Source organism: Chiloscyllium plagiosum, unplaced genomic scaffold (assembly GCF_037043375.1).
Source record: "Chiloscyllium plagiosum isolate Xiang-an unplaced genomic scaffold, Cpla_swu_hap1 HiC_scaffold_45, whole genome shotgun sequence".
NCBI classification, from domain to species: domain Eukaryota; kingdom Metazoa; phylum Chordata; class Chondrichthyes; order Orectolobiformes; family Hemiscylliidae; genus Chiloscyllium; species Chiloscyllium plagiosum.
In genome coordinates this window covers 27,600,581-27,620,888 of record NW_028270183.1, presented here as the reverse complement: position 1 = coordinate 27,620,888, position 20,308 = coordinate 27,600,581, and the positions used below count along the sequence as shown (strand labels likewise).

Below are 20,308 nucleotides of genomic sequence, written 5' to 3'. Positions count from 1 at the left end.
TCAAAACTAGTACCGGGTAGTAGTCAAACCTATAAATTTAGAGATATATGTAGCTAATATATCACACTTTTATTCAGATATAATGGCACTGTTAAAATAATTAACGGTTTAAAAATAGTCTAAAAAATTTGACTTTTACACAAGTATATACGGTACACTGTTGAAAAACCTGTTTCTAGTGACTGAGATCTGATGTTGCCTTGATGGTGTATCAGCTGCTGTAACATTCACCCTCAATATGCTTGTTTACATCAATATTTATACATAATTGCTGTGCATTGGCCAGTCAGGCATTCCCATGACTTTTTTTTAACCCACGACTGTAGGTGCCTGAATGAGATGCATTGTTTTGCAGCTGATTCCGACTGTAACACACATCATGAATGTCTGAATGATTAATCCCACTATTACAGTTTGTGTTCACGCTCTGTATACTGATTAAGAAATCTGATTCATGATTTCTTTCTAATACAAAGTGAGGTTTCACTCGGTGTTATACTAATGGCATCATTTCCATTGTTTATTTCTGACTGATTTCACTGGATAGAAGGTTATCCCAGTGTTTCAAAAGCACAACATCTTTAAAATGGACAATTTAAGTGGACAACACTCGTGTCATTGACTGTGTTATTCATTTTCTGTCTGTGATCATTGAAATGCTGATCACACTTGGGATGACACCAGAATTTGAAATCATGCTCTAAGCTGACAGTTAGATTTTAAAAATATATCCAAGTGACTTATTCAGCCAGAATTGCAAAGGAACATATTCATAGAATCCCGACATTGAGGAAACAGGCCCTTTGGTCCAACAAGTCCACATAGACCCTCTAAAAAGTATCCCACCCAAACCCATTCCCACACCCTATGATTGTATATTTTTCACTGACTAATGCATCAAATCTACACATCCCTGAACACTGAGCAATTTAGCATGGCCAATTCACCTAACCTGCACATCTTTGAAATGTGGGAGGAAGCCAGAGTATCCGGAGGAAACCCACACAGGGAGAATGTGCAAACTCCACACAGACACCCAAGGCTGGAATTGAACCGGGGTCCGTAGAGCTGTGAGGCAGCAGTGCTAACCACTGAGCCATCATGCTGCCCTGTTCCACTGTCAATGATGGGATATCAAACATGCTCTGTGCAGGCTAAGGTAGTATCCCGGAGAAAGTGAGGACTGCAGATGCTGGATCTTTCTCCTAGAAGATTTTAACCTACTGCGAATCCTCTTGAAAGGATGCCTTCCTTGAAGAAGCTCTCTTCCCCTGAAGGGCTCATGCCCGAAACATCGATTCTCCTGCTCCTTGGATGCTGCCTGACCTGCTGCGCTTTTCCAGCAACACATTTTCAGCTAAGGTAGTATCCAAACAAATGAGCTTTGTTCTGTGACAGAGTAATTGATTACAAATTGACACAATCTAATATCTTGAGTCACTGATGCTTAATATAATTTGTGTTGAAAAGAATTATGCTCTTTACCACTTCAACATTGGGAATCAGCAGGGTAAAATATATGTAGAGGGAGAGATGAATTTTGAAACAGGGAACAGAGCAGGGATTTCTTTTCTTGCCTTCACTAATATAAGGTAAATCTACTCAAGTGTGTTCCTGTCTTTTTTAACATCATCTGCCCGAATTTCCTCTGAGCATGTGCTTAGGTAACTAGTGTGATAAGTGCAACTGCACAATTATTTTATTTCACGTGCATTGCAGGAACAAGGAAATAGGCAATAAATTAACATTAAGATTACAGAACGTAACGTTTGACAGTTTTCGGAGAGGTCTTGACAGAAGGAAATGCAGACTTCATTCAAATTCTGAGTGTATCAATAATTCATATGTTGGTCAGATGGAAATCAGAAGTAGATTGTAGATTGTGGATTCATCACACATTCCTAAGCGAGTCAGATGGTATTAGGTTTGCTGAAGGCAGGGATTTATATTTGAGCCGAATCCCTGACTGAAATATTGAATGAGAACAAGGACTAACAAAGCGGCAGATACAAACCACTACAAATGCCGGAGGAAAGATCACAGAAGCACTTCACAGGAGGCTTCCAAGCACTGAGGATGTCACCTAGACAGGAGACGAAACGTCTGCAACACAAATTCCCAGCTCGGCGAACACAACCACAACAACAAGCACCCGAGCTACAAATCTTCTCACAAACTTTGAACTGTAATATCAGGCCGTGGTAACAATCCACTAACAAAGACATTGTGGTGAGTAAACTACCACCAGGGCAGTAAAACCAGGGTCAGCTTTCACTGCCCAGCAGAACAATAACATCCTTTTGTTTTTAATGGGGAGGAGCAGAGAAATATAGATGCTGCATGATGCTTACAATGCTCAGAGGTTTGTTGAGTCAAAGTTGACTTAACAGCAGGAGCCAAGGTTACAGGAGCAATCGTTTTGTTCGTGGAAGGCTGTCTGCATTGGGGACCCTTCCAGGTTAAACACTACATCTCTTACATTGACATCTCAACATATTAGGCTCAAATGTAATAGCACGGTTAAGGGACTGGCAGACAACACAAACACTATTGGTCATGTTGTCAGTGAGATGTAATATTACATGCTGCAAGACCAAATCAAAAAACTGACCATTTTACAGAAAATGTTCAAGTGATTTTTCTTCAGTGAATTGTGGGAAATTGTACTTTTGAATGAAGAAGTAATAAATCTAAATCTAAATCTTGGAAAATGTCAGGGTACTCAGTGCCCTTTAATCTTACGCTCACAGATCGCTGATGGTATCATAACAAGTCGATGGGTTAACTCAAAAGGATATTAACCTGTTGGCCAGGTTCTGGAGCAGAAAAACTGTCATTATTAGGAAGATCTGTACAAATCATAAGCAAAACAGAAAATAAAGTCAAACAATCAAATAGGTTCAACACATTAAAGGAAAGAATCGATCAGGCTTGAGGAGTACATAAGCCATGCTTTAGTGTTTGGTTGGGAATGGGTAATTAACAATTGAGAACAGATTGGCTTTGGAACTATAGAGTGTAAGTGAGATACAATTATTCTGCATGTGCACACAGAAATCATTTGAACATCTGTCACTGAGATAATGACCATTGCCAAGGCCAGAAGGTAATCCCGATGTTCCTGCTTAATTCAAATTCCTCACATTTTCTTTCACAACACATCACACAAACTTTACATGGTCATCTTAAATTGCATTTTTCCAAATGTGTCGATTCCATTTCCCCGACTCCCTTGAGTATAGCATTTACACAAACATGATGGTTTACAGTTTTCAGATTCTGAAGAATTGTTGCATACTTGGGTACCGATGGGGAAACCCATTGGAAAATAAACCTGCTGATACACGAACAGGATCAAACAATGTGGCACTCATTGTTATGGACCCAGATACTGACATTGTCATCACCTCTGAGAGTATCAGAGAGGGAGGACTAGCTCCTATCGATACCCAGGGTCCAAATGAGCTGAAGCCAAGGAAAGGGAGGGACATCGTGCTAGCACTATCTTGGAGAAGTGGAAAACAAATTCTTCTGCCAAGAAATTCAGGGGAGACAAGCAGGAAGTTGGATGAACACAGCAAACAGGGAAACACTTTAATGATGTTCTCCAGAGAAAAATGCAAGAAGGATTTGCATGGAGAAAGGAATGGCACATTAATGAGTCATGTCTCCTCCGGTCTGCATGAGAATTCAAACTGGAACAATGTGACTGATCCTTACCTCTGAAAAGGCTCAGTAAGACATGAAGTTGCAAGTAATTTATTACAGTAAGTAATTGGGAGAAATGTATGTTACTCCACAGGATTGTTGGAATTGTGCACTTATCCCAAAGTGTGAATTTATCTGGCAGTTTAGTGAATTACAGTACATTCTCCATGAATCATTTTACGTTGTCTCATCAGAGTGAGACATTTGATTTAATATCTCTACTCCAGCACCAAACGAGAAAGGGTTAGCACTCATGTTCACAAAGTGGGCTCCTCTGATCCTTTCAGTGATGACCTTCTCTTACACTTTACAGGTCATGGAGGTGTTCAATCAACAGAGTCTGTCCAAGGAAAATGGTCACCTCTCGTTATCTATATTCTCCTGAGTCTCTCCATCCTGCTGTCCTTGGGGATGCTTATCACTGCAGTGATACTCTGTAAGTGTTGTGTCATTTTAAACTGTAGTGGTAGGGTTAGGGTTAGTGTTTTGTGAATACGCCAATGACAATTGACAAATGTAATTTTAAATTGTGCATTAATTGAACATATTAATAATGTAGCAGTGAAATGAGCCTGGGTGATAATGGTGAAAGGAAACTTGGGATATGGACTCCACTCAAAGCACTGCACCTCACCCATTGCCTTGCCATCACCTGTGCCTCCCCTCCGTCAGTAGCCCATTTTCTGCCTTGTCTCCTCATGGGCAGCGTGTACCCTGTAGGGAACAGAAGTCATTGACACAGCCCACAATGACTCCAAACCCAGAGCACATCATCTCAGAGGATCTCAACAATGGCAGCAGCTTTCTGAGCAGCTAAACTGTTCATTTTCTGAAGCAATCTGCCAGTTACAGAAAACTGAGTATTTATTGAGAGATCTTGGTGAGATGGACTGAACCCCTCAATTGCTGCTTCCACTGCTAAGCTTCATAAAGCTGGTGACCTGATCTCAAACTGTGAAGTCTTCCAAAACATTGCTGTAATAGTGGGAGATTAAGATTCCCCATGGAAATTGTTAGATTAGATCTGGCTTCCCAATTTCAACAGCATTTCCACATCCCACACACACCAAACCCTCTTGATGAAAAATCCCAGAGAACTCAACATTGTCAAGATCAGTTCCTAATGCCATGTCATGAGGATCACTCGAGGAGAAAGTGAGGGCTGCAGATGCTGGAGATCAGAGCTGAAAATGTGTTGCTGGAAAAGTGCAGCAGATCAGGCAGCGTGAGGATCACTCACCAGTCAGAGAGGGAATTGGGCTGACATTTGGAGGAGGTGATGTCTGTATCAGTAATGGGAGCACCACAGTGACATGCTCATTCTATTGCAGTATTTCCTGATTCTGCAGCTTGTCTGACTGAACTCTAGTTGCTCTCACCTGATATTGAGAAGGTAGAAGGAATCACTGATGGCAGCATGTGCCCATGTGGGGATTACTTTTTCTTCCTCATCAGGTCCTACTCCAGAGATGTTGTAGGACCACAAGATAGAGGAACAGAAGGAGATCATTCAGTTCACTGAGTCTACTCTGTCATTCAATCATCACGAATCTGATAACCCTCAACTCCACTTTCCTGCATTTCCCCTATAACTCTGGATTTCCCTGATTAAAAAGCTGCAGTTCTCAGCCTTGAATGTAGTTAACAACCCAGCTTCAACAGCCATCTGTGAGTCATAACCCTCCAGGAGAAAAATTACTCTCCATCTTGTTCTTAAATGGGTATTCCTTTATTCTAACATGATGTACCTCTGGTCCTAGATTCTCCCACAAGGGGAAATCACCAACCCTTCCACATCTATCCTGTCAAGTCCACTAAGAAGCTCATGTGTTAAATAAGATCGCCTGTTATTCTTCTGTAATCTAATGAGTACAGGCCCAACATACTCAATCTCATAAAATGGACTCTCTGTTTCCACGATGAACATTTTCTGGACTGCCCCCTGTGCCAGTATATTTTTATACAGGTAAGGGGCCAAAACTGTTCACAGTTCTCCAGCTGTGGTGTGACTAGCGCCTGAGCAAAACCTGTCTGCTTAGACAGAGGGTGGTGGTGGAGGGTTGTTTTTCAGACTGGAGGACTGTGACCAGTGGAGTGCCACAAGGATCGGTGCTGGGTCCTCTACTTTTTGTCATTTACATAAATGATTTGGATGTGAGCATAAGAGGTACAGTTAGTAAGTTTGCAGATGACACCAAAATTGGAGGTGTAGTGGACAGCGAAGAGGGTTACCTCAGATTACAACAGGATCTGGACCAGATGGGCCAATGGGCTGAGAAGTGGCAGATGGAGTTTAATTCAGATAAATGCGAGGTGCTGCATTTTGGGAAAGCAAATCTTAGCAGGACCTATACACTTAATGGTAAGGTCCTAGGGAGTGTTAGTGAACAAAGAGACCTTGGAGTGCAGGTTCATAGCTCCTTGAAAGTGGAGTCGCAGGAAGATAGGATAGTGAAAAAGGCATTTGGTATGCTTTCCTTTATTGGTCAGAGTATTGAGTACAGGAGTTGGGAGGTCATGTTGCGGCTGTACAGGACATTGGTTAGGCCACTGTTGGAATATTGCGTGCAATTCTGGTCTCCTTCCTATCGGAAAGATGTTGTGAAACTTGAAAGGGTTCAGAAAAGATTTACAAGGATGTTGCCAGGGTTGGAGGATCTGAAATACAGGGAGAGGCTGAACAGGCTGGGGCTGTTTTCCCTGGAGCGTCGGAGGCTAAGGGGTGACCTTATAGAGGTTTACAAAATTATGAGGGGCATGGATAGGATAAATAGGCAAAGTCTTTTCCCTGGGGTCGGGGAGTCCAGAACTAGAGGGCATAGGTTTAGGGTGAGAGGGAAAAGATATAAAAGAGACCTAAGGGGCAACGTTTTCACGCAGAGAGTGGTACGTGCATGGAATGAGCTGCCAGAGGATGTGGTGGAGGTTGGTACAATTGCAACATTTAAGAGGCATTTGGATGGGTATATGAATAGAAAGGGTTTGGAGGAGGGATATGGCCAGGTGCTGGCAGGTGGGACTGGATTGGGTTGGGATGTCTGGTTGGTGTGGACGGGTTGGACTGAAGGGTCTGTTTCCATGCTGTACATCTCTATGACTCTAAATAAAGACTGACATTCCATTTGCCTTCCCTACTATCTGAGAACTTGGATTCTAGCTTCATGTGATTCATGGACAAGGACTTGTAAATCCCTTTGTTCTGCAGCTTTCTGCAATCTTTATCCAATTAAATAGTATTCAGTATTCATGCTTCCAGTGTGTATAATGGCAGCATCCATCATGGAGTTGGTGAGGCTGAGCAGAATGCTGGGGATTGGAACATCTTGCCTCGATCTGATCTCCTGGAAGTGCTGACATGTTCCTCCAAGAAGGGAAAACACTGAAGGAGAAATGTGAGAATGCTCCAAGCTTACCGTGAAAATAAATATCCTGGGCCAGATGGAAATCAAAGCAAAGAAATGTGAAGCCATTTTCAGAGGAAGGAAAGGATTGCAGATGAGCAAAAGGAGTAATATCCAAGACACTTTACAGGAGCTGAAAAGGTGACACTGAGTCATATCAGGAGCTGTTAGGATGTATAAGAAATCACTTGGTCTGAGTTTGGTGCAATGTCTCAAAGACAGAGGGGACGTGGAGAACTAAGAAGGAAATTCTCCAGGTTAAGGCTTTGACAGCTGAAGGCAGCGTAACTGACGGTGAAGAGATTGAGATTGAGGATGGCCTTGAAGTCAGAATTGGAGAAGTACAGATACCTCAGAGGGCTGAGAACTAGAGGAGATTACAGAGCCAGAGAGAATCTAGGCTCAATAAAAACCCCAGAGCAATGGAAGAAGGCCACTGCTCTGCTGTTCCTCCATAGCCCTGTACTGCCTTTGTTAAAGTTCCCTCTTAAAAGAAACAGTGTCCAGAACCATCCATGTAGCAGGCTATTCCCTGGTTGGAGACCTTGTACAAATTAATACCTCCTCCCTCTCTCCTACCCTTTGTTCTCATTCTCTCTACATTCTCCTCACTCCCCCACCTCTCCCTGTAATGTGGAAAAGGAGGCCATGGAGCCTATTGGCAGAATCTGACTGATGTAGACCATGGTAAGATGGCTGGCAGAATTGGAAAAGGCATCTGGTGAAGCCCCTCTCAACATTCAGACCATCTCACACCATCTTTTATGTATTTGGTGACTGGCACAGGATAGGAGGCAGGGAGGGGGTATTATTTTGGAGAAACTGTTCCACTAAGGAATGATCTGGCATATGGAGTACTTTCGCGCTCGGCAGTGGGGAGTATGCCGTGTTTACAGCCAAACATGCCTCATTATTATTCCACTTCCTGTCTTACCAAATGAGCCAAACCAATTGGATATTGAGAAATCTCAACAAGGAAAGCAGAGTGGGTACCTGGTGGATTCTGTTCACCACTGATTTGGAGAATCTCCATGTTGGACAACGGGCACAAACATCTTCATGGGCACCAGCCAAGTATAGCCGACTTCAAATGGACATAGGTATCCTATATGTGCCATCCTCTAAGACAGGACACTTGTGCATCTCCAGCTATACTGGAAGCTCTCAGTGTAATGTTACAACAAGGACGCTGCATATTCAGGGTTCACTGGGCCAGGCTGCACATCCAGACTTTTCACTCACTGTCTTAGTGCTCACTCTGTCTGAGCCGGCCTAGATACGACCAGCATCACTGCCTTGCATTCCCTTGCCTTGCCTTTGTGTGCTTTACCCTCCCAGCCAGAGTTACTAAGCTCATATAACTTGCATTCGAGAAGGCTTGTAGCTCAGGTTGTGGATGAGGTTGTAGGTTTGCTCACTGAGCTAGTAGGTTTGTTCTTAGACGTTTCATCACCATTCTCGGTAACATCATCAGTTAGCCTCCGGTGAAGTGCTGGTGTTCTGTCCCACTTTGCTGTTTATGTGTCTGGGTCTGCTGGGGTAAGTGTGTCATTTCTGGCTTTATTCCTGGTTCTGGAGTCATGGCCTCCATTGAAGATCTGAGGGGAGGGGGGGGAAGTCCTCTGTCTGTTAGGACCTTCAGGTCCCTGCCCACAAAGTGGGGCACCTATTACCACCTGTCCACCATGGCCAGGGCAAATGCCAGGTACTGGGCAGGGCAGTTCCAGACTGACACTCCTTATTGAGGTACACAGAGAGCTTTTAACAATGGCCCAGGCCCAAAGGGGTGCTCATCTTCTGCGACATAGCTGCTGGGTGGCTGGGGTAGTGTGTGATAAGGTAACACCAGCATTGGATGTGAGGGACACCTTAAAGTAAAAGGTCGATAGTTAATAAGACACATTTGGCAAGATAGAAGGGAAATCTCACTGGGCTCTCTCCAATAAACTCACCATAGCAAACAAAATGGAGGTTGCAGCCTATCTCGGTTCTCCGAGCACTTTAACGAAGTGAAAAGTTGCTATGTTTTACATTGAGTAGGAATTGTAATAATGTAAGGGGCAGTGAGTGACAGGCAATTATTGATTGCTTGCAGGAGATGATCCTACAGCAGTATGTATCCAACTTCCTGTGGGAGAGAATTCCACAGGTTCACAACTCTCTGATGGAAGAAATTCTTCCTCATAGAGTCATAGAGTAATACAGCTAGAAACAGACCCTTCAGCCCAAACTGGTCCATGCTGACCACTCAGCTAGTTCCAGTTGTCTGCCTGGTGCTTGGGTTCGGGATATCTCATCTGGGCTGCAGAGAAACTTGGAATGGGAGGGTAAACATCCAGTGGTTGTGGTCCACTTTGAAGATTTACAAGGATGTTGCAAGGAGCTCATAGGCCTGAGTTATCGGGAGAGGGTGGCCAGGAGAGATGTTTATTCCTTGGACTGTAGGAGAATGAAGGATGACCTGATTGAAGTGTATAACATCAGGAGGGGCACAGGTAGGATCGATGTATATAGTCATTTTTTCCAGAGATAGGGAATTGAAAACTAGAGTGCACAGATTTAAAGTGAGGCAGAAAGATTTAAGAAGGAGCTGAGGGGCATTGTCTTCACACAGTGAGTTGTGTGTATGGACTGGGCTGCCAGAGAAAGTGGTTGAGGCAGGTACAGTAACAACATTTAACAAACATTTGGATAGATACATGGATAGGAAGGGTTTAGAGGGATATGACCAAATGTGAGCAATTAAGACAATAAGACTATAAGACATAGGAGCAGAAATTAGGCCATTCAGCCCATCAAGTCTGCTCCGCCATTCAATCATGGCTGATACATTTCTCAATTCCATTCTCCCACTTTCTCCCTGTAACCTTTGATCCCCTTGATACTCAAGAAACTATCTATCTCTGTCTTAAATATACTCAATGACCTGGCCTCCACAGCCTTCTGGGGCAGTTAATTCCATAGATTCACCACTCTCTGGGTGAAGTTTCTCCTTATCTTCATTCTAAAAGGTTTTTCCTTTACTCTCAGGATATGCCCCTGAGTCTTAATCTTTTCTACCAAAGGAAACATCTTCCCAACATCTATTCTGTCCAGGCCATTCAGTATTCTCTAAGTTTCAATTAGATCCTCCCTCATCCTTCTAACCTCCATCTAGTATAAACCCAGGGTCCTCAAACTTTTCATTCCTGGGACCATTCTTGTGAACTTTCTCTGAACACACTCCAGGGCCAGTATATCCTTCCTGAGATATAAAACTGCACACAATGCTCCAAACGTGGTCTGACCAGAGCTTTACAGAGCCCCAGAAGTAGATCCATGCTTTTGTATTCTGGTCCTCTCAACATAAATGCCAACATTGCATTTGCCTTCCTAACTACTAACTCAACTTGCAAGTTTACCTCAAGAGAAGCCTGGACGTGAACTTCCAAGTCTCTTTGCACTTCAGATTTCTGAATTTTCTCCCCATTTAGAAAATAGTCCATGCCTCTATTATTCCTACCAAAATGCATAATCCCACATTTTCCCATGTTGTACTCTGCCACTTCTTTGCCCACTCTCCGAACCTGCCCATATCCTTCTGCAGCCTCCTTGCCTCCTCAATGCTCCCTGTCCCTCTACCTATCTTTGAGTCATCTGCAAACCTAACGAGAATGCCCTCAGTTCCTTCACCTAGATCTTTAATGTATAAAATGTAAAGTTGTGGTCTCAACATTGAGTCTTGCAGAATACCTCTTGTCACCGGCTGCCATCCTGAGAAGGACCCTTTTATGCCCACTGTCGGCTTTCTGCCAGACAGCCAAGCTTCTATCCATGTTAGCACCTTATCTCCAACACCATGGGCCCTTAGTTTACTCAGTAGCGTCCTGTGCGGCACCTTGTCAAAGGCCTTCTAGAAGTCCAGGTAGATAACATCCATTGGCTCTCATTGATCTAACCAGCTCGTTACTTCCTCAAAAGAGGCTGGCGTACCCTCAGATTTAATCTCCTTTTATATTACTGGTCAGTTTACCCTCAGATGTAGTCTCTCTTTATATTACTGGCTAGTTTACCCACAGATTTTATCTCTCTTTATATGACTGGTTAGCTGACCCTCAGATTTAATTTTCCTTTATATTACTGGTTACTTTAGTCACAGATGTAATCTCCTTTTATATGTAATCTGAGCTTCCCCTCAGATTTAATCTCCATTTATATTACAGACTAGTTTACCCACAGATTTATCCTCCCATTATAACACTGGCTAGTTTCCTTTCAGATTTAAATGTCCTTTTATATTACTGTCTACTTTACCCTCCGATTTAATTTCCGTTTATATTACTAGCTAGATTACCCTAAAATGTAATCTTCCATTATATTGCTGGTTATCCTACCCTCAGATTTAATCTCCCTTTATATTACTGGCAAGTTTACCCACAGATTTAATCTTCCTTTATAATACTCAATATATTTCCCTCAGATTTAATATCATAGAGTCATAGAAATGTACAGCATGGAAACAGACCCTTCAGTCCAACCGTCCATGCCAACCAGATATCCCAATCTAAACTAATCCCACCTGCCAGCACCTGGCCAATATCCCTCCAAACCCTTCCTATTCATATACCCATCCAAATGCCTCTTAAATGTTGCAATTGTACCAGCCTCCACTACTTCCTCTGGCAGCTCATTCCATACACGTACCACCCTCTGTGTGAACAAGTTGCCCCTTAGGTCTCTTTTATATCTTTCCCCTCTCACCCTAAACCTATGCCCTCTAGTTCTGAACTCCCTGACCCCAGGGAAAAGACTTTGCCTATTTACCCTATCCATGCCCCTCATAATTTTGTAAACCTCTATAAGGTCACCCCTCAGCCTCCGACGCTCCAGGGAAAACAGACCCAGTCTGTTCAGCCTCTCCCTATAGCTTAAATCCTCCAACCCTGGCAACATCCTTGTAAATCTTTTCTGAACCCTTTCAAGTTTCACAACATCTTTCCGATAGGAAGGAGACCAGAATTGCACGCACTATTCCAACAGTGGACTAACCAATGTCCTGTACAGCCACAACATAACCTCCCAACTCCTGTACTCAATACTCTGACCAATAAAGGAAAGCATACCAAACGCCTTCTTCACTATCCTATCTACCTGCAACTCCACTTTCAAGGAGCTATGAACCTGCACTCCAATGTCTCTTAGTTCAGCAAAACTCTCTAGGACCTTACCATTAAGTGTATATATCCTGCTAAGATTTGCTTTCCCAAAATGCAGCACCTCGCATTTATCTGAATTAAACTCCATCTGCCATTTCTCAGCCCATTGGCCCATCTGGTCCAGATCCTGTTGGAATCTGAGGTATCCCTCTTCGCTGTCCACTACACCTCCAATTTTGGTGTCATCTGCAAACTTACTAACTGTACCTCTTGTGCTCGCATCCAAATCATTTATGTAAATGACAAAAAGCAGAGGACCCAGCACCAATCTTTGTGGCACTCCACTGGTCACAGGCCTCCAGTCTGAAAAACAACCTTCCACCACCACCCTTTGTCTCCTACCTTTGAGCCAGTTCTGTATCCAAATGGCTAGTTCTCAATGTATTCCATGAGATCTAACCTTGCTAACCAGTCTCCCATGGGAAACCTTGTCGAACGCCTTACTATGCCTGCCTCTTCGTTGGATATGTGGTACAGTCCATCTTCCGCAGCTACACTGGCACCACCCCTTACCTTTTCCTCCGCTACATCGATGACTGTATCGGCGCTACCTCGTGCTCCCAAGAGGAGGTTGAACAGTTCATCCACTTTACTAATACCTTCCACTCCGACCTCAAATTTACCTGGACCGTCTCAGACTCCTCCCTCCGCTTCCTAGACTTCTCCATTTCTATCTCGGGTGACCAACTCAACACGGACATTTACTATAAACCGACCGACTCCCACAGCTACCTAGATTACACCTCCTCCCACCCTGCCCCCTGTAAAAACGCAGTCCCAATTCCTTCGCCTCCGCTGCATCTGCTCCCAGGAGGACCAATTCCAATACCGAACAACCCAGATGGCATCCTTCTTCAAAAACCGCAATTTCCCCTCAGACGTGGTTGACGATGCTCTCCACCCGCATCTCCTCCACTTCCCGCTCCTCTGCCCTTGAACCCCGCCCTTCCAATTGCCACTGGTATACTTAAGTGGGAAATTAGGAGGGCAAAAAGGAGACGTGAGATTGCTTTGGCAAACAGAACTAAGGAGAACTAAGGAGAACTAAGGAGAACTAATAAGAACTAAGGGTTTTTACAAATACATTAAGGACAAAAGGGTAAGTAGAGAGAAGAGAGGGCCCCTCAAAGGTTAGCAAGGCGCAGAAAATGGGGAAGATACTAAACGAATATTTTGCATCAGTATTTACTGTGGAAAAGGATGTGGAAGATATAGACTGTAGGGAAATAGATAGGAGAAGTGAGGATTGCAGATGCTGGAGATCAGAGCTGAAAAATGTGTTGCTGGAAAAGCACAGCAGGTCAGACAGCATCCAAGGAGCAGGAGAATCGACGTTTCTGGCATAAGGCCTTCTTCAGGAATGAGGAAGGTGTGCCAAGCAGGCTAAGATAAAAGGTAGGGAGGAGGGACTTGGGGGAGGGGTGTTGGAAATGCGATAGGTGGAAGGAGGTTAAGGTGAGGGTGATTGGCCGGAGAAGGGGTGGGAGCAGAGAGGTCGGGAAGAAGATTGCAGGTCAAGAAGGTGGTGCTGAGTCCGAGGGTTGGGACTGAGATAAGGTGGGGGGAGGGGAAATGAGGAAGCTGGAGAAATCTGCATTCATCCCTTGTGGTTGGAGGGTTCCTAGGCGGAAGATGAGGCGCTCTTCCTCCAGCCGTCATGTTGCTATGGTCTGGCGATGGAAGAGGCCAAGGACCTGCATGTCCTTGGCAGAGTGGGAGGGGGAGTTAAAGTGTTCAGCCACGGGGCAGTTGGGTTGGTTGGTGCGGGTGTCCCAGAGGTGTTCTCTGAAACATTCCGCAAGTAGGCGGCCTGTCTCCCCAATGTAGAGGAGGTCACATTGGGTGCAGTGGATGCAGTAAATGATGTGTGTGGAGGTGCAGGTGAATTTGTGGTGGATATGGAAGGATCCCTTCGGGCCTTGGAGGGAAGTGAGGGGGGAGGTGTGGGCACAAGTTTGGCATTTCTTACGGTTGCAGAGGAAGGTGCCGGAGTGGAGGTTGGGTTTGTGGGGGGTGTGAACCTGACGAGGGAGTCACGGAGGGAGTGGTCTTTGCGGAACGCTGATAGGGGAGGGGAGGGAAATATATCCTTGGTGGTGGGGCTGTTTGGAGGTGGCGGAAATGACGAAGGATGATACGATGTATCTGGAGGTTGGTGGAGTTGTAGGTGAGGACCAGTGGGGGACCAGTGCTGCCTGACCTGCTGTGCTTTTCCAGCAACACATTTTTCAGCTCTGATCTCCAGCATCTGCAGTCCTCACTTTCTCCTATCTATTTCCCTACAGTCTATATCTTCCATATCCTTTTCCACAGTAAATACTGATGCAAAATATTTGTTTAGTATCTTCCCCATTTTCTGCGCCTTGCTAATCTTTGAGGGGCCCTATTCTCTCCCTAGTTACCCTTTTGTCCTTCATGTATTTGTAAAAACCCTTTGGATTTCCCTCTTAAGTATACTCCTACTTCCTTTATACTCTTCTAAGGATTCACTCGATCTATCCTGTCTATATCTTACATATGCTTCCTTCTTTTTCTTAACCAAACCCTCAATTTCTTTAGTCATCCAGCATTCCCTATACCTACAGCCTTCCCTTTCACCCTGACAGGAATATACTTTCTCTGGATTCTCGTTATCTCATTTTTGAAGGTTTCTCATTTTCCAGCCGTCCCTTTACCTGCAAACATCTGCCCCCAATCAGCTTTCAAAAGGTCTTGCCTAATACCATTAAAATTGGCTTTTCTCCAATTTAGAATTTCAACTTTTAGATCTGGTCTATCCTTTTCCATCACTATTTTAAATCAAATAGAATTATGGTCGCTGGCCCCAAAGTGCTCCCCCACTGACACCTCAGTCACCTGCCCTGCCTTGTTTCCCAAGAGTAGGTCAAGTTTTGCACTTTGTCTAGTAGGTACATCCACATACTGCATCAGAAAATTGTCTTGTACGCACTTAACAAATTCCTCTCCATCTAAACCCTTAACACTATGACAGTCTGAGTCCCTGTTTGGAAAGTTAAAATCCCCTACAATAACCACCCTATTATTCTTACAGATAGCTGAGATCTCCTTACAAGTTTGTTTCTCAATTTCCCTCTGACTATTAGGGTGTCTATAATACAATCCAAATAAGGTGATCATCCCTTTCTTATTTCTCAGTTCCACCCAAATAACATCCCTGGATGTATTTCCAGGAACATTGTCTCTCAGCACAGCTGTAATGCTATCGCTTATCAAAAATGCCACTCTCCCTCCTCTCTTGCCTCCCTTTCTAACCTTCCTGTAGCATTTATATCCTGGAACATAAAGCTGTCAGTCCTGCTCATCCCTGAGCCATGTTTCTGTAATTGCTATGATATCCCAGTCCCATGTTCCTAACCATGCCCTGAGTTCATCTGCCTTCCCTGTTCGGCACCTTGCATTGAAATAAATGCAGTTTCATTTATTAGTCCTACCTTGTCCCTGCCTGTCCTGACTGTTGGACTCGCTTCTGTTCTCAACTGTACCAGTCTCAGATTGATCTCTTTCCTCACTATCTCCTTGGGTCCCACCCCCACCTTACTAGTTTAAATCCTCCTGAGCAGGTCTAGCAAATTTCCCTGCCAGTCCCCTTCCAATTTAGATGCAATCCGTCCTTCTTATACAGGTCACTTCTACCCCAAAAGAGATTCCGATGGATCCAAAAATGTGAATCCTTCTCGCATATACCAGCTCCTCAGCCATGCATTTATCTGCTCTATCCTCCTATTCCTGTGCTCACTAGCTCGTAGCACTGGGAGTAATCCAGATATTACTACTCTCGAGGACCTCATTTTTACATTTCTGCCTCTCTGTAATCACCCTTCAGAACCTCAACTTTTTCCCTTCCTCTGTCGTTGGTTCCAATGTGGACAATGACCTCCTGCTGGCCCCTCTCCCGCGTGAGAACATTCTGCACCCTCTCTGAGACATCCTTGATCCTGGAACCAGGGAAGCAACACACCATTCTGCTTTTTCACTGCTGGCCACAGAAAAGTCTGTCTGTACCTTGGACTACAGAATCTCTAACACAATTAATCTCTTGGAAGCCGACGTACCCCTCGTTGCATTAGAGCCAGTCTCAATACCAGAAACCTGGCTGTTCGTGCTACATTCCCCTGAGAATCCATCACCCCCTACATTTTCCAAATCAGCATACCTGTTTGAAATGGGTATATCCACAAAAGACTCCTGCATTGGTGCCTACCTCTCTTACCCGTCCTGGAGTGACTGTATCTGAGACCTTCCCCCCTTCCTATAACTGCCATCCATCACATACTGTTGCTGTTGCAAATTCCTCATTACTTCTAACTGTCTCTCCAACCGATCCATTCGATCTAATAAGATTCGCATCCAACAGCGTTTATAGCAGATCACTGTACTAAAAGCCATTTTTGCTCCTTCACAATCTACAGACTCAGAAAATACCACTGTCTTATTCCTCTACAATACACTACCCCAGGTTAAATTAATAGCTATGGCTTAGATTTTAAGTTTAATCAAGAGACATATTTCCAAAAACATATAATCAAGAAAGAACCCACTCTACTCACTACTGCAGCCTTACTATTGGTCACACTTAAAACAACGATTAACTTATCTGATTCTGTGCTGTGAACTTCACCCAACAGTTCCTCCAAGATTAGTTGTGAATTTCGCTGTTTGTTAATTTTCCCAAACACACTCTGAAGTCCAGCGATACATGAATTCCAAACAGCAAAGGCAGTAACTGTGCAGGTTCTCTCTCTCTCCTGCACTGTCCTCACCACGTGTTTCCTTTGTCTGTTCTTCTCCCTTTTAAAATTGTTGTTGTTTTGACTTTTATTTTTCCAAAGTTCCAAAACAATGCAACAGCATATAAAACAGTAATTGCTGCTCCTGGAATTCGAGGAAATCACCTCCAGCACCTAAAATACCTCAAAAAAGGAGCAGCTGTTACAGCCATCATGGATTACCCTGAATCCTCCATTAATTCCTTTATTTCATTGCCTATTTTACCCTTAGATTTAATCTCCCTTAACATACCTGGATAGCGTAACCTCAGATTTAATATCCCTTTGTAGTACTGGCTAGTTTACCCTCAGATTTAATATCCCTTTATAGTACTGGCTAGTTTACCCTCAGATTTAATATCTGTTTATATTACTGGCTGTCTTACCCTCAGATTTAATTTTCCTTTGTAATACTGGCTACTGTACCCTCAGATGTACTACCCTTTATATTACTGGTTGGCTTACCCTCGTATTTAATCTTCCTTTGTAATACTCGCTAGCATACACTCAGACATAAAATCCCCTCATATTACTGGCTGTCTTAGCATCAGATTTAAACTCCATCCATATTACTGGCTACTTTACCCTCAGATTTAATCTCCCTTTATAATACTCGCTAGTTTACCCTCAGATTTAAAATCCCTTTATATTACTAGCTAGCTTACCTTCAGATTTAATCTTCTTCATAATACTGGCAAGTTTACCCTCATATTTATTCTTCCTTTATATTACTGACTAGTTTAACCAAAGATTTAATCTCCCATTATATTACCTGTTGGTTTACCCTCAGATTTAACTTTCCTTTGTATTACTGGTTACTTTAACCTCAGATGTAATCTCTCTTTATATTACTGGCTAGCTCCTCCTCATATTTAATCTCCCTTTATATTACTGGCTAGCTTCTCCTCAGATTTAATCTCCCTTTATATTACTGACTAGTTTATCCTCAGATTTAATCTCCCTTTATATTACTGGCTAGTTTACTCTCAAATTTAGCCTCCCTTTATATTACTGGCTAATTTACCCTCAGATTTAATCTTCCTTTATATTACAGGGTGGTTTACCCTCAGATTTAATCTCCCATTAAATTACTAGCTATCTTATACTCAGATTTAGTCACCCTGTATATTACTGGCCAGCTTATTTTCTGTTACTTTACTGGGTAGCCGCCCCTCAGATTTAATCTGCTTGTACATTACTGGCTAGCTTCCCTGCAGAATTAATCTCCCTTTATATTACAGGGAAGTTTACCCTCAGATTTAATCTCCCTTTATATTCCTGGATGTTTTGCCCTCAGATTTAATCTCCCGTTGTATACTGGCTATTTTACCCTCAGATTTAGTCTCCCGTTGTATTACTTGGTATTTTAACCACAGATTTAATCTCCCTTTATATTACTGAGTAGCATACTCAGATTTAATCTTCCTTTATATCACTGGGTAGCCTCCCCACACTAGTGACTTATTTACCCTCAGATTTAATCTCTGTTTATATTACTGTCTATTTTACCCTCGGAGCTGATCTGGCATTATATTACTGGCAATTTTAACCCTCAGATTTAATCTCCTTTTATAGGAGATTAGATTAGATTAGACTGGATTGGATTAGATTATATTAGATTAGAGTAGATTCCCTACAGTGTGGAAACAGGCTCTTACTGGCTAGTTTACCCTCAGATTTAAACTCCTTTTATATTACTGGCTACTTTACCCTCAGATTTAATCTCCCTTTATATTACTGGCTATTTTACCCTCAGATTTAATCTTCCTTTATAATATTCGCTACCTTACCCTCAGATTTAAAATCCCTGTATATTACTGGCTAGCTCCCGTCAGATTTAATCTCGCTTTATATTACTGGCTAATTTACCCTCAGATTTAGTCTCCCGTTGTATTGCTACCTATCTTAATCACAGATTTAATCTCCCATTATATTACTAGTTAGCGTACCTTCAGATTTAATCTTCTTTCATGTTACTGGCTAGTTTAACCTCAGATTTCATCTCCCTTTATATTACTGGCTAGGCCCCGCAGATTTAATCTCCCTTTATATTACTGGGAAACATAGCCACAGACTTAATCTCCCTTTATATTACTGGCTATTTACCCTCAGATTTAATCTCCCGTTGTATTCCTATGTATTTTAACCACAGATTTAATCTTCCTTTATATTAATGGCTAGCTCCCCGCAGATTTAATCTCCCTTTATATTACTGGGTAGCCTCTCCCCAGATTTAATCTCCCGTTATATTACTGGCTAGATTACCCTCTGATTTAGTCTCCCTTTATGTTACTGGCTAGCTTACCCTCAGATTTAATCTTCCTTTATATTACTGTCTATTTTACCCGCGGAGCTAATCTGGCATTATATTACTGGCTACTTTACCCTCAGATGTAATCTTCCTTTATAATACTCGCTATTTTACCCTCAGATTTAAAATCCTTTTATATTACTGGGAACGTTACCCTCAGATTTCATCTCCCTTTATGTTACTGGCTATCTTACCCTCAGATTTAGTCTCCCGTTGTATTATTACCTATCTTAACAACAGATTTAATCTCCCATTATATTACTGGTTAGCGTACCCTCAGATTTAATCTTCCTTCATGATACTGGCCAGTTGCCCCTCAGATTTAATCTCCATATATATTCCTGGCTAGCTAACCCTCAGGTTGAATCTTCAGTTATATTACTGGCTGCTTACCATCAGATTTAATGCCTTTATATTACTGGCTAGCTTACCCTCAGATTTAATTTTCCTTTATATTACTGGTTACTTTAACCTCAGATGTAATCTCTCTTTATATTAACTGGCTAGTTTCCTCTCAGATTTAATCTTCCTTGATATTACTGGCTACTTTACCCTCAGATTTAATCTTTCTTTATAATACTCGCTATTTTACCCTCAGATTTAAAATCCCTTTAAATTACTTGCTTCTTTAACCACAGATTTAATTTCTCTTTATATTACTGGCTATCTTACCCTCAGATTTAATCTCCCCTATATATTACTGGCTATCTTAATGTCAGATTTAATCTCCCTTCATATTACTGGCTAGATTACCCTCAGATTTAATCTCCTTTTTATATTACTGGCAATCTTACCCTCAGATTTAATCTTCTTTTATATGAGATTAGATTAGATTAGATGTGGAAACAGACCCTTACTGGCTAGTTTACCCTCAGATTTAAACTCCTTTTATATTACTGGCTACTT

General features: G+C 42.7%; 1 protein-coding gene across 2 annotated transcripts in view; it reads left to right on the top strand.

The window, feature by feature from the left end:
• LOC122552439 (CD209 antigen-like protein C) overlaps positions 1 to 20,308 on the top strand; it is a 77,116-nt gene that overhangs the window by 11,045 nt on the left and 45,763 nt on the right. The window contains exon 2 of one of the 2 annotated variants that reach the window (XM_043695169.2): positions 4,022 to 4,144. The exons of the other annotated variant lie outside the window; for it this stretch is intronic. Within the exon in view, the coding sequence (XP_043551104.2) occupies positions 4,022 to 4,144 (123 nt within the window). The remainder of the gene's footprint in view (positions 1 to 4,021; positions 4,145 to 20,308) is intronic. 2 annotated transcript variants of the gene reach the window in all.